General features: G+C 34.2%; 2 protein-coding genes across 4 annotated transcripts in view; one reads left to right on the forward strand and one right to left on the reverse strand.

Moving 5' to 3' along the window:
• The window catches only part of LOC116351503 (BAI1-associated protein 3-like), a 41,888-nt gene extending 35,078 nt beyond the window's left edge, over positions 1-6,810 (reverse strand). The window contains exon 1 of the mRNA XM_031783608.1: positions 6,035-6,810. The gene's annotated coding sequence lies outside the window, so the exon portion shown is untranslated. The remainder of the gene's footprint in view (positions 1-6,034) is intronic.
• A 5,501-nt stretch (positions 6,811-12,311) lies between these two features.
• On the forward strand, positions 12,312-13,993 carry LOC116351498 (probable maleylacetoacetate isomerase 2). 3 transcript variants are annotated; one of them, XM_031783598.1, is made up of 4 exons: positions 12,312-12,575; positions 12,927-13,197; positions 13,273-13,603; positions 13,675-13,993. In XM_031783598.1, exons 1-4 carry the CDS (start codon positions 12,552-12,554, stop codon positions 13,799-13,801), a joined length of 753 nt encoding a protein of 250 aa, XP_031639458.1. In that variant the 5' UTR covers positions 12,312-12,551; the 3' UTR covers positions 13,802-13,993. The 3 variants fall into 3 exon arrangements, with proteins under 3 accessions (XP_031639458.1, XP_031639461.1, XP_031639460.1); XM_031783601.1 differs by having other exon boundaries at positions 13,020-13,197; XM_031783600.1 differs by lacking the exon at positions 12,312-12,575 and having other exon boundaries at positions 12,857-13,197.
• Positions 13,994-19,228: the final 5,235 nt, after the last annotated feature.

Genomic DNA, 19,228 nt, shown 5'->3' on the forward strand with positions numbered 1-19,228 from the left:
GCCTTAACTATTACAAGGAGAACGAAGATGAAGCATGGGCCATTTTGTTCAACATGGACAAAATCAACGAGATCAAGAAACCGAACCAACAGTTTCATCACATGATAGTCTGCGATAGCGTTTCCGCGTCGGTATTGTACAGAACACCAAAGCCTGAGATCGAGAATACGGAGCTGCATCGATAAAGAATCAAGCAAAAACTCGAGAACAATGGCATCGATTAACCATGGTGAAAGATGCAGTGGCTGCATATGCTCGGCGACGTTATGCACGGATTTCGTTTGACAAATACATCGGGTCACAAGGTGAGAAAGATTGGCTGGCGAAAGTAATAACAAAGAATGAGCCATCGCTTATAAACATCGGAGCAGTGGATATGGCACCCAATTCACCAATTGGCATAAAAAAGGGAAAACGATGCCCAGGTACACGGCATCTTTAATGCAGCGTTAAAAAACTTGGCCATTCAGATGTACACAAAGTGAATGAAGATTTCACATCTCAACACTGTGCGAATTGCCAGAAGAAATTCCCGATTCAAACAAAAAAATATCGATTCAAAGTGTGCCACTGTACTCGCGATGCACTAATACCACAAGAAATAGAACCGTATATCTCACTACCACGGTTAATTGTGACGAAGAAGAGTCAACGACGCAAAAAGAAAGATAGCTGCGTGAAGAAATTGATCGCAAGAGGCATCATGGATCCAGCAAATCAACCAGCAGAATTTCAACCAGGGCGATTAGAGTCAAAGAAAATGTACTTTCTGAAAAACTGGCTACTAAACTCTGTGAATGCATTCAAATGGGAGGCGACGCTGATAAATATCCGGAACAACAACAACAACAGCAACATCAAAAACGATTTTGCACCGTTTGGCATCGAGACATTGTTGCGGCTACGAGGGTTGCTCCATAATTTTTTTTAAAATGGTACTTATAGTGTTGCCCGATGTAAACCATTGTCATATTCGTAAAGTTTGATGTTTTGGTATGTATTCGTGCCCTGAACCTTTTGTCGTACGAACGCTATTTGTATTGTTTACAGTGACTGGTAAACTGCGACTCAACGAAAAAATGAATTTTACACGTGAAGATTTTCGTAAAATGATTTACTACGATTTTCGTAAATTATCTCAACAACAGTGTTTCGATCGACTTCATTTGGCCTTTGGCAATGAAGCACCAACCCCTCAGACAATTTATAACTGGTACCGAGAATTCCGTTGCGGTCGTAGTTCGCTCAAAGACGAGTTTCATACAGGTCGTCCAAAATCGGCTGTTGTGCCACAAAACATCGATGCTGTCAGAAAACTGATTATGGAAGATCGTCATGTGACCTACCGTGAGATTGAGGCATCTTTGGGCATTTCATCTCACAGCATACATACAATTTTGCATGAACATTTAGCCGTAAAAAAGATTTGCTCTCGTTGGATCCCACATAAATTGACCGATGAACAAAAAATGGCTCGTGTGAGTTGGTGTAAAGAAATGCTCAAGAAATTCAATCGTGGTGCTTCAAAAGACGTTAATAAAATCGTCACTGGTGACGAATCGTGGATATATGCCTATGAGCCCGAAACGAAACAGCAGTCGACTGTATGGGTCTTCCAAAATGAAGATAACCCAACGAAAGTTGTTCGAGCAAGAAGCACTTCGAAGCGAATGGTCGCCTGTTTTTTCGGGAGAAGTGGTCATGTGGCAACCGTTCCACTAGAGGATCGTAAGACCGTCAATTCTGATTGGTATACCACCATTTGTTTGCCCGAAGTGTTTGGTGAAATAAGAAAAAACAACCACCGTCGCAAAATAATTCTTCATCACGATAATGCGAGCTCTCACACATCTTTTCAAACTACTCGATTTTTGACCGGTCAAAACATCGAACTGATGGGTCATCCACCGTACAGTCCTGACCTGGCACCCAATGACTTTTTTTTGTTCCCAAGCGTGAAGAAAAAACTACGTGGTCAACGATTTTCGACACCAGAAGAAGCAGTTGAAGCGTTCAAAACACACGTTTTGGAGATATCAGTTTCGGAGTGGCACGAATGCTATGACAAATGGTTTCATCGAATGCAAAAGTGTATCGATCATCTCGGGGAATATTTTGAAAAACAATAAAACCATTTTCGACAAAAAACAACTGTGTTATATATGTTTTTAAAAAAAATTATGGAGCAACCCTCGTAGATGCATCATGTACAAAGGTAAACACTGTAATTTATTTGGTATATTTTCCAATAATTTAAATTGCCTCTTATTAATTACAGGTCTTTGTTACATATTCAATTTGGAAATGCACAACTCGTATGTCAGAGCACCAGCACCTCCAAGACCACCATTGCGTAGAGGACAACCAGCACGCAGAAGAGCCAATGCAAACGTTGTTCCAGATCAATGATTAAGCAGCGTCGAAATCAAAAAGAAAAAATATAATAACTCTGGTAGTTAGTAGCAAAGCTTGTATTTTGTGGCTTTGGTGATTGTGTATAGTACACATTGTCTAAATGTGTAATTGTACACAGTTCAGTACAGATTTATCTGTAGGTAAGTATTATTTTATCAAATGTTAAAAATGAATTTAATTTGGATGTGGCGCTCAGTTAAATAACATTCGAAAAAAATCCATTTTCGCCGATAGAAATATGGCTCTATAGATTTTAGCTAACTTTTTCTTTCTCCTTCTTTTTCTTCCACTGGTGACGTTGAAAATGACTGAAACTACACACAAATCCGGCCACAAAATTGACCGTCAACATATGCCCGATAATGGATGAATTTGCCCCAACAATTGTTTATTGATATAGCCATTGATATTGTTGTATAGATACGTACGCACTCAAAGATTCGATTTTTGCTGTTTCTGGTATGGTTCGAAAAATAAAATGTATTGCATATCTCGCACGCCTTCAATCAACGGATCCAATGCAGTCCGTTGCCGCCTTTGCCATCTAGGTCATTTATGATTATTGATATGAGTCAAGTAATTAACGAGGTCTGTTGAACGTTGTCGAAACAAAAAAAAACGCACACAAAACACATTCAAACGGAGAGTTTAAAAGAGTCGAAATGAAATGGAATTATGATTCAGTCACTCCTTTTTCATATCTTGCCTGTTAATTCTATGAAAACGAATCAACAACTAACAATTTCGAGGCTATTTCCCGGGAATCGAATTGAATACTACATTGAAACCCATAAAATAACAAGCAAAATCAAACAAAACAAACTAGAAGTAATACGATTTGAACACAATTCCATTAAAGCGTCAGAGCTCTAATTAACTATATTAAGGATTTCAAAATGTGAAGACTCTCTTAATGGTAGGTGGCTGTTTCTGGTTTCCTTGATTCTTTATGCCTTTCTTCTCCCTTCGTCGATTATTATTTCTTCTTTTTTAATAATTGAAAGCGTATTTGTTGCCTGATTATTTTTTTTTTATATTTGTTGATAAAAATGCATGCTCACGATAATAAAAACTGATTCGCTTTATTTCGTGTGTTTTTTTAAACATGGTACTTGTCCTTTATGATACTGATTTGAACGCAAAATTATTTTTGAAAGCAAACGGCTGTAAAAACTTATTGTGACATACACATAAATATGAGTGTGTTAAGTACACGAGTAAAGAAAAACACGAACATAAAAAATTCCATCTCACTATTAGCATACGTTGGTACAACAAGAACCACAACAACAGCACAAGTGTCAGAATATTCAGGCACCTTTAGGTGCCTATAGGCTGTCGATGGTCTTTTACAACAGTGATATATGGATATATTATGCATACTGCGGCGACATAAATGATGTCGATAAAACTGGATTTGATTTAACTTGCAATGGTATCCATTTCATTTCGCTTAATTATTTGAAAATTAATGGGAAAAAAAAGAAGAAGAAGAGGAAGTAGCAAGACCCGCTGTGCTTTCACTCATTGTACTCATCGCAATCAAGGCTTGAAACGAGGCACATCATTTGAACTGTTACTTATTATTCTTTCTGTCTTCGTAGCTTGTTACAATGGAATACATCAATTTTGTGTAACACATTCTATTTTTCATGTGTTTTCCACACATCCATTTTTCGCGAGCTTGAATACAATTTTCTTGTTCCGTTGTGCTATCTCTTTACACTTTATCGGTTTTCTTTGTCTCCATTTTCTCTTAAATAAGTTAGGTGAAGATGAAATTCAGGTGCGGAGCTTGTATGAGAGCACGCTAATTTGTTTATAAATAAAATTAGAAGCGTTCGAAAAGTGAAACACTTGTATTTACATGACAGAGCACCGTATGCGATATTGCTGTGAGTCTTTTGTATTCATTAAAACATGGATTTATTCGTTATAACGTTGTCATTCATTAATTCTCAAGTTCATCGTGTTATCCATGGTCGTGTATGTGTATGTGTGCACAATGTACATTCCTTTGGTGATTAATCATGTTTTTCACCTTTTTTTAATACAATATATTCGAGCATATGCGTATGCTGTCGTGTATGTGTCAAGCAGTCACTAGCAGTGGTTATCGTTTTTCGGCTGGCGCTTTGAAGTGTACCAAGATTGGCTTCATTTTGGCCAAAATGGTGAGGCGGACAATCTATATAAATAAAATTGGGAAAGACGGAAGAAAATGGCTCTTCATGCACATTTATATTACTCAAACCATTAACGAAACGCTATAATTTATAATGAAACAATCAAAACATTCAAATGTAGACGGTAAGCCAAAAAGTACATACAATCAAAACAGAGACAAACAATGTTGTGAAAATCACATCAGGCCTTTATTTACCCCATCCATGCTGACACGATAAAGCCGTGCAAATCACAAGCTCAGATCAATGAATGAGTATACGGTTTGTTCGTTCTCTTTTCAGTCTAAATGAAAATTGTCCAGATACGCAGCGATGAATCAACATGTAGAAAAATATGTATATATATTTGATGAGATGTAGTGCCTCTGATGGTGCTGAACTATGCCACCCAAAATTGGAATTCTTGGTAATTTTGATATTAGGATTTGATATGAATGTGTCTGTGTGTGATTATTCCAATCAATATGTTAAAATCCATTTCATTTTGTTCGTGATTTTGGCTGTTTTCGTTCATTGAACGCCCAAGTGATTTAGTTGTGTGTGTGCGGGCGAGCGTATGTGTGTGTGTGTGTTTATGATGAGAACAAAAGACTGAATAAAAAAAAATTATCACATTATTTTTCAGTGCAGCAGCAAAAAAACCGAATCAGTATTTCATCAATTGCCAATTTTTTTAACGTAAAAGCGACGGGGGAAGGTACGTCGGCGTTTTATGTCTAACCGTCATCAATGTGAATACAATAAACTAAGTATCATTTCCTCGATCAACATTGAAATTTCAAATTAATTCCGTACACATACAATTTGTTGTTATTGTTGTTGTTTCGCAAGTGAAATCACCTTGGGCTCAGATGGCAAACGAATACAATGACAACCGAGATCCGACCGAAACTTCGATCATGTATACAATATTCTTTGTCAGCCATTGTTTTGTTTGGCATCCCATTTTCCATATTTAATTTACATCATATGGCGCCATATTCGATTGGTTTTTGGCTGCAACAACGTCAATTTAATTTCGTTTATCGATTTAATTTCAACGACAAAAACTTTTGAACGAAATTTAAAATCTACCGCATAAGACAAGTAAACAGAAAGACATTCTATAGGATGCCAAAGACATGCTTTGGCAAGAGACACATGAGTGACAAGAAGCATAGAATATACAAAAATGTATAAAGATTTATATAGATATATAGATTTGCGGGCATAGAAACTCTACTGGATAACTTTGTGGAAAACGAAAAGAAAAACAAAATTGTTGCTTACAAAACAGTGAAAACAATTAAAATGTGCGAGTCTATTTTGAAAATCACATCTCATTATTGAAGATTTTCATGCGCTCAATAATAATAACAACAGTTATAGTAAAAACAATAATGATAATACAACACACCACGATATAGAAACATTGCCATTTCAAATTTACATACCAATACCAATTATTTATTTATTCGCTGTGTGTGTGTTTATTTATTTGTTTTCCTTGAGAATCGAAACACCTTCGAATACTTTTCTTGTCCAAAATACCATACACATTTCTCTCGCGCAAACACTCTCTATCTGCCTTAGCCAAGCGATGAATTTTTTTTATCACAAAAGCACATTGTTTTGAAAATTGAAAACGGATGAGCATCGGCTCAAACTCTGCTAAATACAGATACACACTATGATATACAATTTTTTTTTTAATGCTGAAGATTAATTCACCACGCGCATTATTTTTAATCTTTTCGTCTCTTGCTTACTTTGTTTTCTCGTTCGGTTTTGTTTTCGTTCTTTTTAAATGTTTTATTTTTTACGATTTTTTATTAATGCTATTTTGCGTAATTCGCGAAAAATTGATAACGATATTGTTTGTATATAATTCGTTTTTTTTCATCTATTTGATTGAAATTTATACACAATGTGCTTTCATTTTGTGTTGGTGTTTGTTTCACAAAAATAAATTTGAGTACTTGATAAATTCATTCCTATTCAGATTGACACCAAGCGTTTTTTTTTCGTGTGTTTATATGTCGACGAACGAAAAATAAAATTAAATGAAATGAAGGAAAACAGTTTAGTGTACGTTACTCTAATTTACTCTTCTATCTGTCTTTTTTTCTGTTTCTAATAGTCTTTTCCCTTTTCTGTTTGATTATCGCGAATGGAAAATGTATTTATGTATGGATATGAAATGTATTCAGTATTTGCTTGCGATCCCGAACACAGCTCGATAAGAACTGAAATCAGAGCGCATATTTTTGTGTGTTTTCTAAAAGGGGCAGAAAATTCTTCGTTCAACTTCAGTCACGTAGTACGCGCTATATGTTGACGCACTGATAAAAAAGCAAAAAAACAACTTACCATTCTCCCTATCTCTCTCTCTCTCCCTCTCTTACACTCTCTAGTCTTACACTCACTCTCTCTCTCTCTCTCTCTCTCTCTCTCTCTCTCTCTCTCTCTCTGTGGTGCGATAAGGAATATTGGAGAGCTTTTACGTGTGTTGTGATAATATTAAGCTCGAGTTGGACGAGCGCGTTATAGTACGTACGATGATATTAAGTGACATTTAGCTCAACAAATGTGTTTGTGTGTGAGAGAAAGAAAATGTCCAAAAGCAATGTAAAAAAATGAGATAGCTTTAGATTGGAGATGTGGTCGGAATATCGTTTTGAAGCTTTTAGTGGAATATGGATAAAATGAGCTTGCTGCGTACAACAATGTTTCTGTTACGCAGGGGAAAATTGTTGCAACATTCTGTCGCTTCATAATCACTGTAGCTTTTCCAATTTCTAATATTGCTTCGGTACGAACGGGTTCGGCATTTACAATATACTAGACGAGTGTGTATGGTGTTTACATTCGAAACGCCTCACATATTTCGGAACCAAAAAAAGTAGCACCAGAACACTTCATACATTGTACACACTACACACATCGTTTGAGAAATACGTGTTAAATACTTGACTGATAATAGTCTTTGTTTTTATTTTTCATTCTCAATTCTCTCATTCTCTCCATTTTACCGTCGAATAATGAATGAATGACAATTTATCGAAGCAGAGAAGACAGAGCCTTTTTGATGAATCGAACACAGTAGATAAAGAGACAGAAAAAAATAATATACCATCGAGAAATTTTTTTCGCTTGGGACGTTCCGTTGTCAATATTTACATCTAATGAATATTGAATTCCCCTAACTCAATTATCCTCTTTGTTTGTGAAATTATCCTTTGTAAACTCGAACGCTCGATAATACAGAACGAAAGTTTAAAATTCGACAATATTTCAACATGGCCAGCAATAGAAAAAATGTCAAAGAGAAGTGATTATGCGAGCGAAAAAACACAATGACGCGAACATTGCAAACATAATTCAAAATGAATATAGTATAATATAGAATTTTACATTGTTAAGGTGCCGGATGCATTAGAAGTCACGTGTTTCATTCTTTTGTTACAACATATTTCGATTCCCATTGTTGAAGATTTAATATTTTTGAAAGACGAAGAGTGAGATAGAGACAGCAAAAAGATTAAACATGATGAACGAAAAACAAGCACAAACGTCACTTTTCCTCAACTAGAATTTATGATTGATTTGAATAGGTTTCTTTCAATTCTTCTGAATGCTTTCGAAATTCCGAACTGATGCTCATTGTTTGACGGTTTTGGAACAAATTTTATGCTTGTCAACCTAATTCTTGAGAAGGATTGAAGAAAACAACACAAATACACACATAAACTCTTTCACAACATAATAATCACTATGTGAATATGATAAGCGAAATTGAGCATTTCATCATCACATCCTCTTTGTATTGTCATCAACATACAAAACACCGATATGTAGGTACCAAATGAATCCATCACACTTTTGCGATGAATGATTTTTATGTAAATTATTGTGATTCTTCATCAATATCAGAATGAAGAATTTACAGTTGGCAGAAGGGGGAGAAAAACCAACAAAAACCACTAGCCGTGAACAGACATTATAATGAGATATTTTCAGCCAGATGAATCAGCTCAGCCAGATATCGTCAGGAGCTGAAATGGAGTGAAAACAGTAAAAAATTGATTGTTATAGTGATTGTAGCCATAACAATCTATTCTAGTGTTTTCACTAAATTTCAGCTCCTGACGATATCTGACTCATTATAATGTCGTGAATGAAGAAAAAAAAAAACCAATAAACAAACAATAGTAATCAACATTTCAAAAACTTATGTAATGCTACTATTAATTCAGGCATCAACAATTAAAATCGTTGAAATTGATTGCTGATTACATATTGCATCAAAAAGCACATTTGCATTCATCACATGCGACAATAATTAAACATTATTGTGCATTTCAAACGAACCGAGTAAAATATTCAAAACGGTTATAAACAATCTGTGTATATGTGTGTGTGTCAGACATTATATTGAGATATTTTCAGGCAGATGATTCAACTCAGTAAGCTAACGTCAGGCGATGTAATGAAGCGAAGACAATAGGAGTGATTTTTATTGTGATGGACACAATGGAATGGAGTTTAAAGAATAACTTCTATTGTGTTCACTTCATTTCGGCGCCTGACGTTAACTTCCTGAACTGAATCAGCTGCCTGAAAATATCTCAATATAATGGTTTGGTGTGTGTTTAATAAAAAAAAATATGTCACTATTATCACATGTCTTTGTGATCACGCGTATGCTAATTAACTTCAACTGTAATCAGAACAATAAAACGAAAAAAAACTAATCAAAGCTGTTGCATGCATTTCATCAGGGGAATTGTAGTAAATGGCACAATATATGGTTTGGTGACATATAAAAGCATTGTACGATACAGAACATTTTGTGCTAGCGATCGTTGTCTTTCATTATCTGTAATATGGTAATTTGTTGGTTAGAATATCAATTCAACAGATAGTTATTACATAATTTTAAAGTTTTCAAACATAAACCAGTAAATGAAAATCGAAATTCCGTATTATATTAAAAAGTGGAAATGCAATCGATGTCGAACGACATTTATTATGATAATTACAATCATCATAAACTATTCATAAATTTGGAAATTTGAACAGAACTGAGTACGTAGGCGACTATTTAAGTTTCTTCAATATGTATGTTTTAGTATTGCCCGATGCAAACCATTGTCATATTCGTGAAGTTGGACATTTTTCATGACCATTTGACTTAACAGGACGAATTTTTGTTTTGTGATATGGCGACGACAGCAGCTTAAACATGACACTCCAAAAAGTACACTTTTTTGAATATGCACCTAATTTCAAGTACGAAAAATATATTGTATCCAACTGTTTTTAGTCTCTGGTGGACAGAGTGGTCCCGAATAATTCGTACACGGAGTATTGTGCATCAATTCCATCTTTTGGGTAATCAAATAGTCGACTGTTTGATGGGCTTCTTTTTGCCATGTTTTGGGATTATAAGTTTCAGAGTTTTGGTCTCCATATTCCCGTGATGACTTTTGACAATCAAATGGTTGTGTACTATTCAGCATTGAAGGACCTTTCATCCTCTAAAGGCATGGTAGCAACATGACACATAACACTGTAAAATAATGAGGTCCGATTTTCCCTATCATTTCACAAACGAACAACTTTTGTTCGATTGTGTTCATGTTTGAAGACTCAGAGAGTCAACCAAGTTTTTGTTTCAGGTCCAAACTACTGGAATCATGTCTTGGCTTCTATTGCGATCGTATAGACGTGTTTTTATTATCCTATGTCAAATTGGTTATGATTTTTTGGATGTGATTAAAATCAATCGATTTTTGAGCAACTGTGGGTTGACACGTAAAGATTTATTTTTTTCATGTTGTAATTCATGGAAGAACCAAATGATTGGAGTCTCTGTGATCCTTGGGCATACCACAATTTAACTGTAAAAGAAACTTCGATCCTAACTCAATCGGCACCAAAGTTTTTCTCGATGACATCAATTTTCGAAGGACCATCGCGCAATTGATCACTGTAGCGAGCACCATGACGATGGGATTCAGTGAACCAGTTGTATACAGTGGCAAGGCATGGTACTTCCTTCCCATACCCCGACTTGAGTCGGAAGTAATACTGTTGAGCAGGCAGCTCTTTTTGAAAACTTATGAGAAATAATCTTTTTTGTAAATTTCATTTTTTTGCGAAGTTGACCTTTTCCAACTGACACCGTGGCCATACCACAAAACTAAAATTCGTCCTGTTAAGTCAAATGGTCATGAAAAATGTCCAACTTTACGAATATGACAATGGTTTGCATCGGGCAATACTAAAACATACATATTGAAGAAACTTAAATAGTCGCCCTCGTATAAACCAAATCTATTAAAAATTTATATTTCATGAAATGAAATGTGTGATCGCTAAAAAAAATGGCACGGAAATTGAAAACAAACACTTTTTCGAAAATTGGATTGGTTTTTTTGTCCTTGTGTATATCGTCCACATATTGGTGCAATACATGCACACCGCTTTTTTATCTCTTTTAATTTGATAGTCATAATTGTATGCATACTCAATGAAGTGTTGAAGTTTCATATATGATGTGCCATGGAAAGTGGCCGATGTGATATTAAATAAATGCGTTCAACCACAAACACCGGAAAAAACATATGTATATTTAGTCATAAAACCGCATGCTAATTATTCACAAGTAAAGCCAAAATGCACACACTTTAACATTAATTTCGAAAAATTGAGATTCGTATTCTGTCAATGATAATTATAGTACGTTCGAAGAGTGTCGCATTGCATTTCGATGAAATAGAAATTGAAAATTTGATTTTAAACTGACATAAATGCCTCTTGATTTGAAGCATATTCGCCAAAGTGGTAAAACAGAGAAATTCTCTCAAATATTCATGTGCGTTTGCCTACCGTTTCGAATTTAAAATCGATAAATGGTGGTAAAACGAAAATCAATTTCCTATTTTCAAAAGAGAATATTGAATGGAACGTTTCCTTGTCTTAAATGGTAACCAATACATGATTTGCAATTGAATGTATGTTGAACAGTCGTTCTCAATGGATTCGATAATTAGCATATCTTATATGAACTGCTTTTCATGCATAAAACTAATTCAATAGAATGGGATACAGTGTAATTTTCGGATCTTGCACATTAATGTAAATTATACAATACATGTGCAACAAGTATAGTTTAACATTCATTCAGCTATGAATTTCAATAGTTGGCCTTGATACATGTTTCATACGTTGGTAGTAAAATGTGTGCGTGTTTGTTTGTTTTTTCTTTGGCTTTCCATTTTTATTCGACATTTAATACCGTTTTAAGCTCGAAACATTCGTGGAAAAATGGAATACATGAACATTTTCCGTTCCGTAGAAACTGTTGCTAGGATTTTTGAAGGGATAAATAAGGATAATAGATTGTAATTCACAATTTGAAACATAGATGGCCTTGTCTTTATTATCATTTTGTGGTAACTTTGCAAACAATTCTAGAACTAGCGCGTTGGAAATATAAATAAGTTAAGATTATAATATGATAAGATTTAATTGAAAGAAAAAAGAAAATAAAGTGAAAAATGTAAATTTTATGTGAACAAGTTTTTTTTGTTGCCGAATATTCATAACTGTCTTCATAACCAATGCATATGGGTTTGTGTATTGAATAAGCTTAGCATATGCACACATCAATCACAATACACTGATACTGACGACACGAATACCAACCTAAAGAAACAGCGACGTGCAACACAACAGCCGACAAGCGCCTCAAATGACAGTCTGAATCGCACATTTTTTTTTAATATAGATTGAATTTATTTTATAAAAAAAAAAACCACAGCAACAATCATCCGAAAATAAAAACGGCAAAATAGAAACGAGAAAAAGAAACAACGACAATCGAAAATCATAGATTGACATTTTTTCGTTACTGCTTTAAAAATAAACGGCCTCAAAATTAATTACTCAAAGTATCATAACGCTATGTCGTTATCGACAATAGCGAAGGTTTGTTTAGTGTTGTTTCCCATCCATATTCGTGATTGGTTTGTTTTTGATTAGAATATTCATTCGGATCGAACAGTGTGTGGTATATTTGATTATGCATTATTGTACCTGTTTTGATTTGCTTACGTTGATTTAGTATCCAGTTGTGAGCTGAAAACCGGCTTTTTCCTCTTCATTTTTTTTTCTCTAGATATTTTGTTTTTTATTTAATTTCGTTGGATCGTAAATGATGTTGATATTTGATGTTTTACATTTTTGTTCATTTACATCCAAATTATTGTTTCATATCTCTGAATCGTTGTAGATGATTTCAGTGACAAGTTGTGCCTCATTTTGTTCGTATCATTCTAGAATTTGCTTTTTAATAATTTGCCAAACTCTCGTTTTTTGAGCAAAATGTCTAAAATCGAATTGGCTTCTTCAACTTCATGTTCTTCCTCGCAGCCTGTTCTTTACTCGTACTGGAGAAGTTCGTGTTCGTGGCGTGTTCGCATCGCACTTAATCTGAAGGAAATACCGTATGATATAAAGGCGATTAGCCTTATCAAATCAGGTGGCGAACAACATTGCAATGAGTATCGTGAAGTCAATCCAATGGAACAAGTTCCAGCATTACAAATTGGTATGAATTTGATTCGTTAAATTTAGCATGTCCATACGTTCATACATGTTATTTGTTTTATTTTATAAATTCTAGATGGGCACACACTTGTTGAGAGTGTTGCGATTATGCATTATCTAGAAGAAACACGACCGCAACGGCCACTTTTACCGCAGGATGTACATAAGCGATGCAAAGTGCGGGAAATATGCGAAGTTATTACATCCGGCATTCAACCGCTACAGAATCTTATCGTTTTAATCCACGTAGGCGAAGAAAAGAAAAAAGAATGGGCACAACATTGGATAACACGCGGTTTTCGTGCTATCGAAAAGTTACTCTCCACTTCAGCTGGTAAATTTTGTGTCGGCGATGATATTTCGATGGCTGATTGCTGTTTAGTGCCACAAGTGTTCAATGCTCGAAGGTATGTGTTGATCATCTTCTTTTTTGTTGTTTTTTTTTTTTTTTTGTTAAATGTAATTTGTTTAAATTTAGATTCCACGTAGACCTGCGTCCTTACCCAATCATATTACGTATTGATCGAGAGCTGGAAAGTCATCCAGCCTTCCGAGCAGCTCATCCTTCAAATCAACCAGATTGTCCGCCCGAAGCAGCCAAATAATCAACAATCATTCAACCACGTTGCAAACGAAATGAAACAAACGCAAAAGAAAAAACAATCGAACATTCTATCATTCCATTATGTCGATTTTACTTTTACCATTACTTTTTTCCCATAAAAACGGAACGAGATAATTTCGTGTCTAATTACTTATTCACCTTAATATATTCTTTACTAATTATATTCTTTTTATATAGCTGTTTTTTTTCGTTTTGGTTGTCCATCTTTTGGCTAGCTTCAAAAAGCAGAAAGGAGTTTTTGCAAGTTTGACAATTTTCATCGCTATAAGTGATACAAGTCATTAACTTTACCTTTCATCAAAATCGATTTTATTCCAAAATTATTTTTACCTTATTTTTCTTTCATAAAAATACAATTCAATCATAAGAGTAAGTATTCCGTTTTATTTTATTATTCTCCTTAAATGTGTGTTTAAACAATTTTGTGTGTGTGAACTATAATTCTGGGCAAATAAAAATTCGTTTGCTTCCAAAAACTTGAGTTGTTTTTTTTTATTTGAAGTTTTTTCTTGTCTGAAACGAACATGGTTTTTTGTGTGCTTCGGTGCAAATGCAATATCAAGCGATTGGGATGAAAATCAAATCAGTCGAAAATATGATTGATTATATTCTTCGAAATATAACGGAGAGATAATAAAGTACAACAATTGTTGTGTTATTCGTCGAAAATTCGTCAGGCAATATGTAGTGTGAAACAGTATCTATCAATTCATGAAATTTTATCGCCTCTGTTCCCCTTATCGCACAATCATCTCTGCGCTAGTACATCTCCCAAAAAGCGAACAAGAAATCTTATCTTATCAATACATTGACTAACTATTCAACTAACGAATGGATCTTAGTTTCTATAACCTTTCTTATCACTAACTAACCAACAAAATCGACATGTATTTATGTATTCACAATCAATCACGTGGATAAGCCAAGAGAAATGTCATTTTTCGAAGCAAGTATAAGTGAAGGCTTTTTTAGCTATTGAAAATTCTTGTCTTTTTTTTCACAGAAATAGTAATGGCTTTGAAATTAACAAGCGAAGTAGTTATTTGTGAATGAAATTAACGTATTTATCGAGAAAATAGACAAAATAAAAGGTTTCAATCCAATTCCGTTTGAAATTGTTCTACCTTTCAAAGTTCCTTCACTTTGTTGAGAAACCGTCGATAAGTAAACCAAAACTGTTAATCGGGAATCGGAAAAAGCCATATCAGTGTATCAATGTAAGAGTTCATTGATATGCATCGGAAAATTCGTTCAATTATTATATTCGATGATGTCAAATATAGATGAAAGATTTAATGTGTAAATTTAACTACCTTTATGTATCGCGTCTGTGACTAATGTTAGTCTCAATGCTTCTCGACTCATTAGTTCGGTTAGTACTGGTTACATATACAATGTAGAAAAAAACTCAAATTTTTGTTTGAAAATAACTACAGCTCTTTTATAGTTTTACAAATGTGTTAAAACACAAACACTCGAAATAGCGCAATTTTATTGAAAAAATAGCATAAATAAACGCATGACATAACAAGAAAAAATGAATGACCTTGTCTCAAACACGGTGCTATTGCTAAAAAGAGACGAAAACTAAGAAAAAATATATTTGTTTGTATATGTAACAAATAGCAAAAGTCATTATGTAAGCTTATTAAAATTATTTAAGTTTTTCTACGGTTGCATTTCAGTTCAGAGAATTTTTGCGGCGAAAGCATAAAGAAGAGGCAAATGCATTGAATAATCTTGGCGAGTGTGTATGGGTCGCGCGATTTGTAATCATCCAAATATCATATTTCTAAATGTTTATCAATTTCGTCAGCATAAACATATCAGCGTACGATTATGCATGAACCTTAACAAAGCATTATCACCTTATCGTTATTTTTCATGTATAAAACGAGATTTGAATAAACCACGCATGTTTATTTTTACCGAACTTTGTGACTCGTAAAACAAACAAAATAAAAGACTCAAATGTGAAGGGTCACTTAATGATAACCTGGCAATTTTCCATTCAACGCCGACAATGGGTCTCATGCATTATCATAAAATTCATGCTGAACTGCAAACAGCATACAATTGTTACGTCTCATTCATGCACATTGGTGTTGTCGATGTAGTAGTAGAAGTCGTCGTCGTTCGACAAGTGAGTGAGAGCGAAAGAGTGAACAAAACAAAAGTCGCATTGTCACTACATTGAAGAGAGAATTTAAGACTAATGTTCAGCTTTTATGCTAATTAAATGTTTTGATGACTTTTAAAAGGTAAAGTTTAAAACCAATTTAAGTAGCATGAATCCAGTTACCAGTTTCCTGTGGGTTCTAAAGTAGTTTTTGCTTGGAGAATTGGAATATGTATTGGCTGGCCAGAGGCAATGATTGTGTTGGCAACACCGTTAGCATTGTAACAATTCAAAATCGGACATCAATTCGATTTCATTTATTGATTATGACCTTTGTTCAGAGGTTTTGTTCAGCATTATAAATTACCACATAAATAAACATTGTATTAACCGCTTTTCACTGTTTGTGTGTGCGGTATTCAAATCGCTTCGGAAATAGTCAAACACCATTATTCCGGTCAAATGTTAAAAATAAAAATTTATCAAAAATGTTGACTTGAAAATCTCGCTTGTCAACCACACTTTTTCTCTCTTTACCATTTTTTTTTTCGATTCCATAAACGACTTTAGCCACTTATTTACATTCATCAATGCGCATTGTAACAAACATTGTTCCTAATTCGGTTTGAATGCATTCATGTGTGTGCCTTTGCGTTAAATGTCAACGCTAATCAAATAATAGGACGCAATTTTATGAAAACGCATACGGATTGACGTTCTTTAAAAAAAAAAAAAAAACATAAGTTTTATTGGTTAATTAATTAGAAGCATAATGCGATACAAATGCAGTATATTTTAATCATTTGGGCCATTAAAATGCAATGCTTTTGGCATACACTCACACAATACTATATGTATAATTGAAATCGTGTGACACTGAAATACAATAGGGTGTTTTTCGCTTCATTTTCTCTCTGTTGATTCACATCAAGCATGTTCATTTATCCGATTGCAAAACGAATAATATGTAATAATTAATATAAAACACTGAGTGCGCACATGGTGAATGTTTCGAATACAAAAAATAGAAAAACGAATATTGAATTCGATGCTTTGAAATGGAGATGAAAATTTATGCGTCTATTTATTCTTGTGGTCACCGAATAGAAATAAGACGCTGTAAATCTGATTGTTATCTCAAATGCAATAATAATATTTTTTGTTTCACTCGCTCATCCGTGGCACATTTTTTTCTCACATACATTTGATTGTAACTGATGCGAATATATGTGGCCGTGAGTTTGGCAATGTTATGTATTTTGCTTTGCATTGGAATTTCTGAGGCATATGTAATTTATGCTGTATTTTTTATTCAGTGTACAATAGTCAAGAACATAACTGAAAAGCAGATTATGATGAATGTTTGAACAAAAAAAAACTGAAGAAAAACAAAAAAAAGTTCATGATCAATTTGAAATAATCACGGTGATATTGTAAACCATTCGAATGACTGCAATTTTTCACCAAACAACACAAAAAAAAAGATTCAAAAAAAATATAAGATAAATGTTATCGTATCGTTGATACGACAGTTGAGCACTGTCTCTAAGCGTGCGTTCGTAATTATACCAAAACTGAAAAATTGTTCACAATGTATACTTTTCGGTATACAAAAAGTCGTTCGGTACAAAATGCATTTCGAATGCAATTTCAGCTGATGATAAATTCCATGGACGGTTGCTTTTTAGAAACTACCAAAAATCATAAATGAATTTGACTAATGCAATCGCATTAAAATCGTTAATAATTTTTCACGTTCTAATTACGTAATCGGATTATAATGTGCTCATTGGTGTTCATTTTGGCGTTGCCATGTATTCATTTTCATCGTGAACAGCCAATTAGCGATTTTTCACTTTTAAAATCACATGCCAAATATATATACATATTGAGAATATCATGTTCAGGTGTTGCGGCTGTACATGTGATGATTACTTTTCGAACATTGTCATGCATTTTCCTTTTGTTGTTTGCATTATTTTAAGTTTCCCATTCGTAAAATGGCCGAATGTGAAAAAGCATTGTAACTGAGCGAAAAAAATTCAGTTAAATCAAAAACATTTGCACACGAACGCAAATTTTGTTCTGATGATCACTGATTTGGAGTATGATAAAAAATGTGCATTTCTATACTCATCTTATTTATTTAAAAAAAAAAGTGTTTAGTTTAGTGAGATTTTTGCATGCAAAGGTAGCTTATTAATGATCTATTCAAAACGCTTCACTCGTTGGCATTCGGCGTGTCAATTTTGAGCTGGCATTGCTTTCATGAAATAGATTTCATTTTTTGTCTGAAACTCATGGATGCTACAAATTAATACACAATTAATAGGCGAGTTTTTTTCTTGTATTCAACCAGTTATGAAAATCGGGTAATCAGCACAAATTTTTGCGTTCACCCAACAAATGATTGAACGGTGTTTCAATTTTTCATCATGTCGCACCTAGAGTAATTGGTTGATATGGAGAGTAAAAGAGAGAGAGTATTTCCAGACAAGTATAATGTTCAAAGACAATACGCAAGGCAAGACAACGATTTGGGTAGTTTTTGATCGATGAAAGGTCATTTGGCTATACACAATGACACCAAACATTTCAAACTATGTAAAAATTAGTCACATTATGAACTTTGATTGTTTGTTTTTAGTTTTGTCATTTGCGTCGTTTACTTCTGGAACACGGCTATCATCATTTGCTGTCGATGTACAATTGCTGTCTATCGTTCATTCATGATTAAAAGATAGTTAGACCACTTATGCGCATATAAATTATTTTCAGAGTGAAAGAGGGACACAAAATTATTGAAGAAGAAGAAGAAGAAGAAGAAGAAGATGAAGAATAGTCGACACAAATGCTTTCAATCGTATAATCTATGTAGAGCAATACGGAAATAATGACAAAATAACTGAAAGTGTGTTTCAGTGAAATAGAAATGAGCCCATGAGCGAGCTGAACGATGTACGTATGTGCTTGAAATCGTCGTTTTTACACATACATCGACTGTTGAAGAAAAAGACAACAAGATACAAATGAGTACTAGGTTTGCTTTCAATTTTGCTACATATGATGCATTTAATGCGGCAAAAGTCAAAATCAAGTCGCAGTACACTTCTATAGTCGGTACATTTCTTAAACCAAACCGTCTCATTTTTTTGTTATTCGTTTAATCGAAAGTAATGAAGTACGCACACAATTAATTTCATAGCGACGCAAAAAGCTCACGACGCAGAAAACATTTAACAATGTGCCCAGCGACAGAGCGAGAGATGTATAAATGTATAGAAAAAT

The sequence above is a fragment of the Contarinia nasturtii genome, unplaced genomic scaffold (genome assembly GCF_009176525.2).
Source record: "Contarinia nasturtii isolate CC-2019 unplaced genomic scaffold, AAFC_CNas_1.1 Cnas_scaffold_5581, whole genome shotgun sequence".
NCBI classification, from domain to species: Eukaryota; Metazoa; Arthropoda; class Insecta; order Diptera; family Cecidomyiidae; genus Contarinia; species Contarinia nasturtii.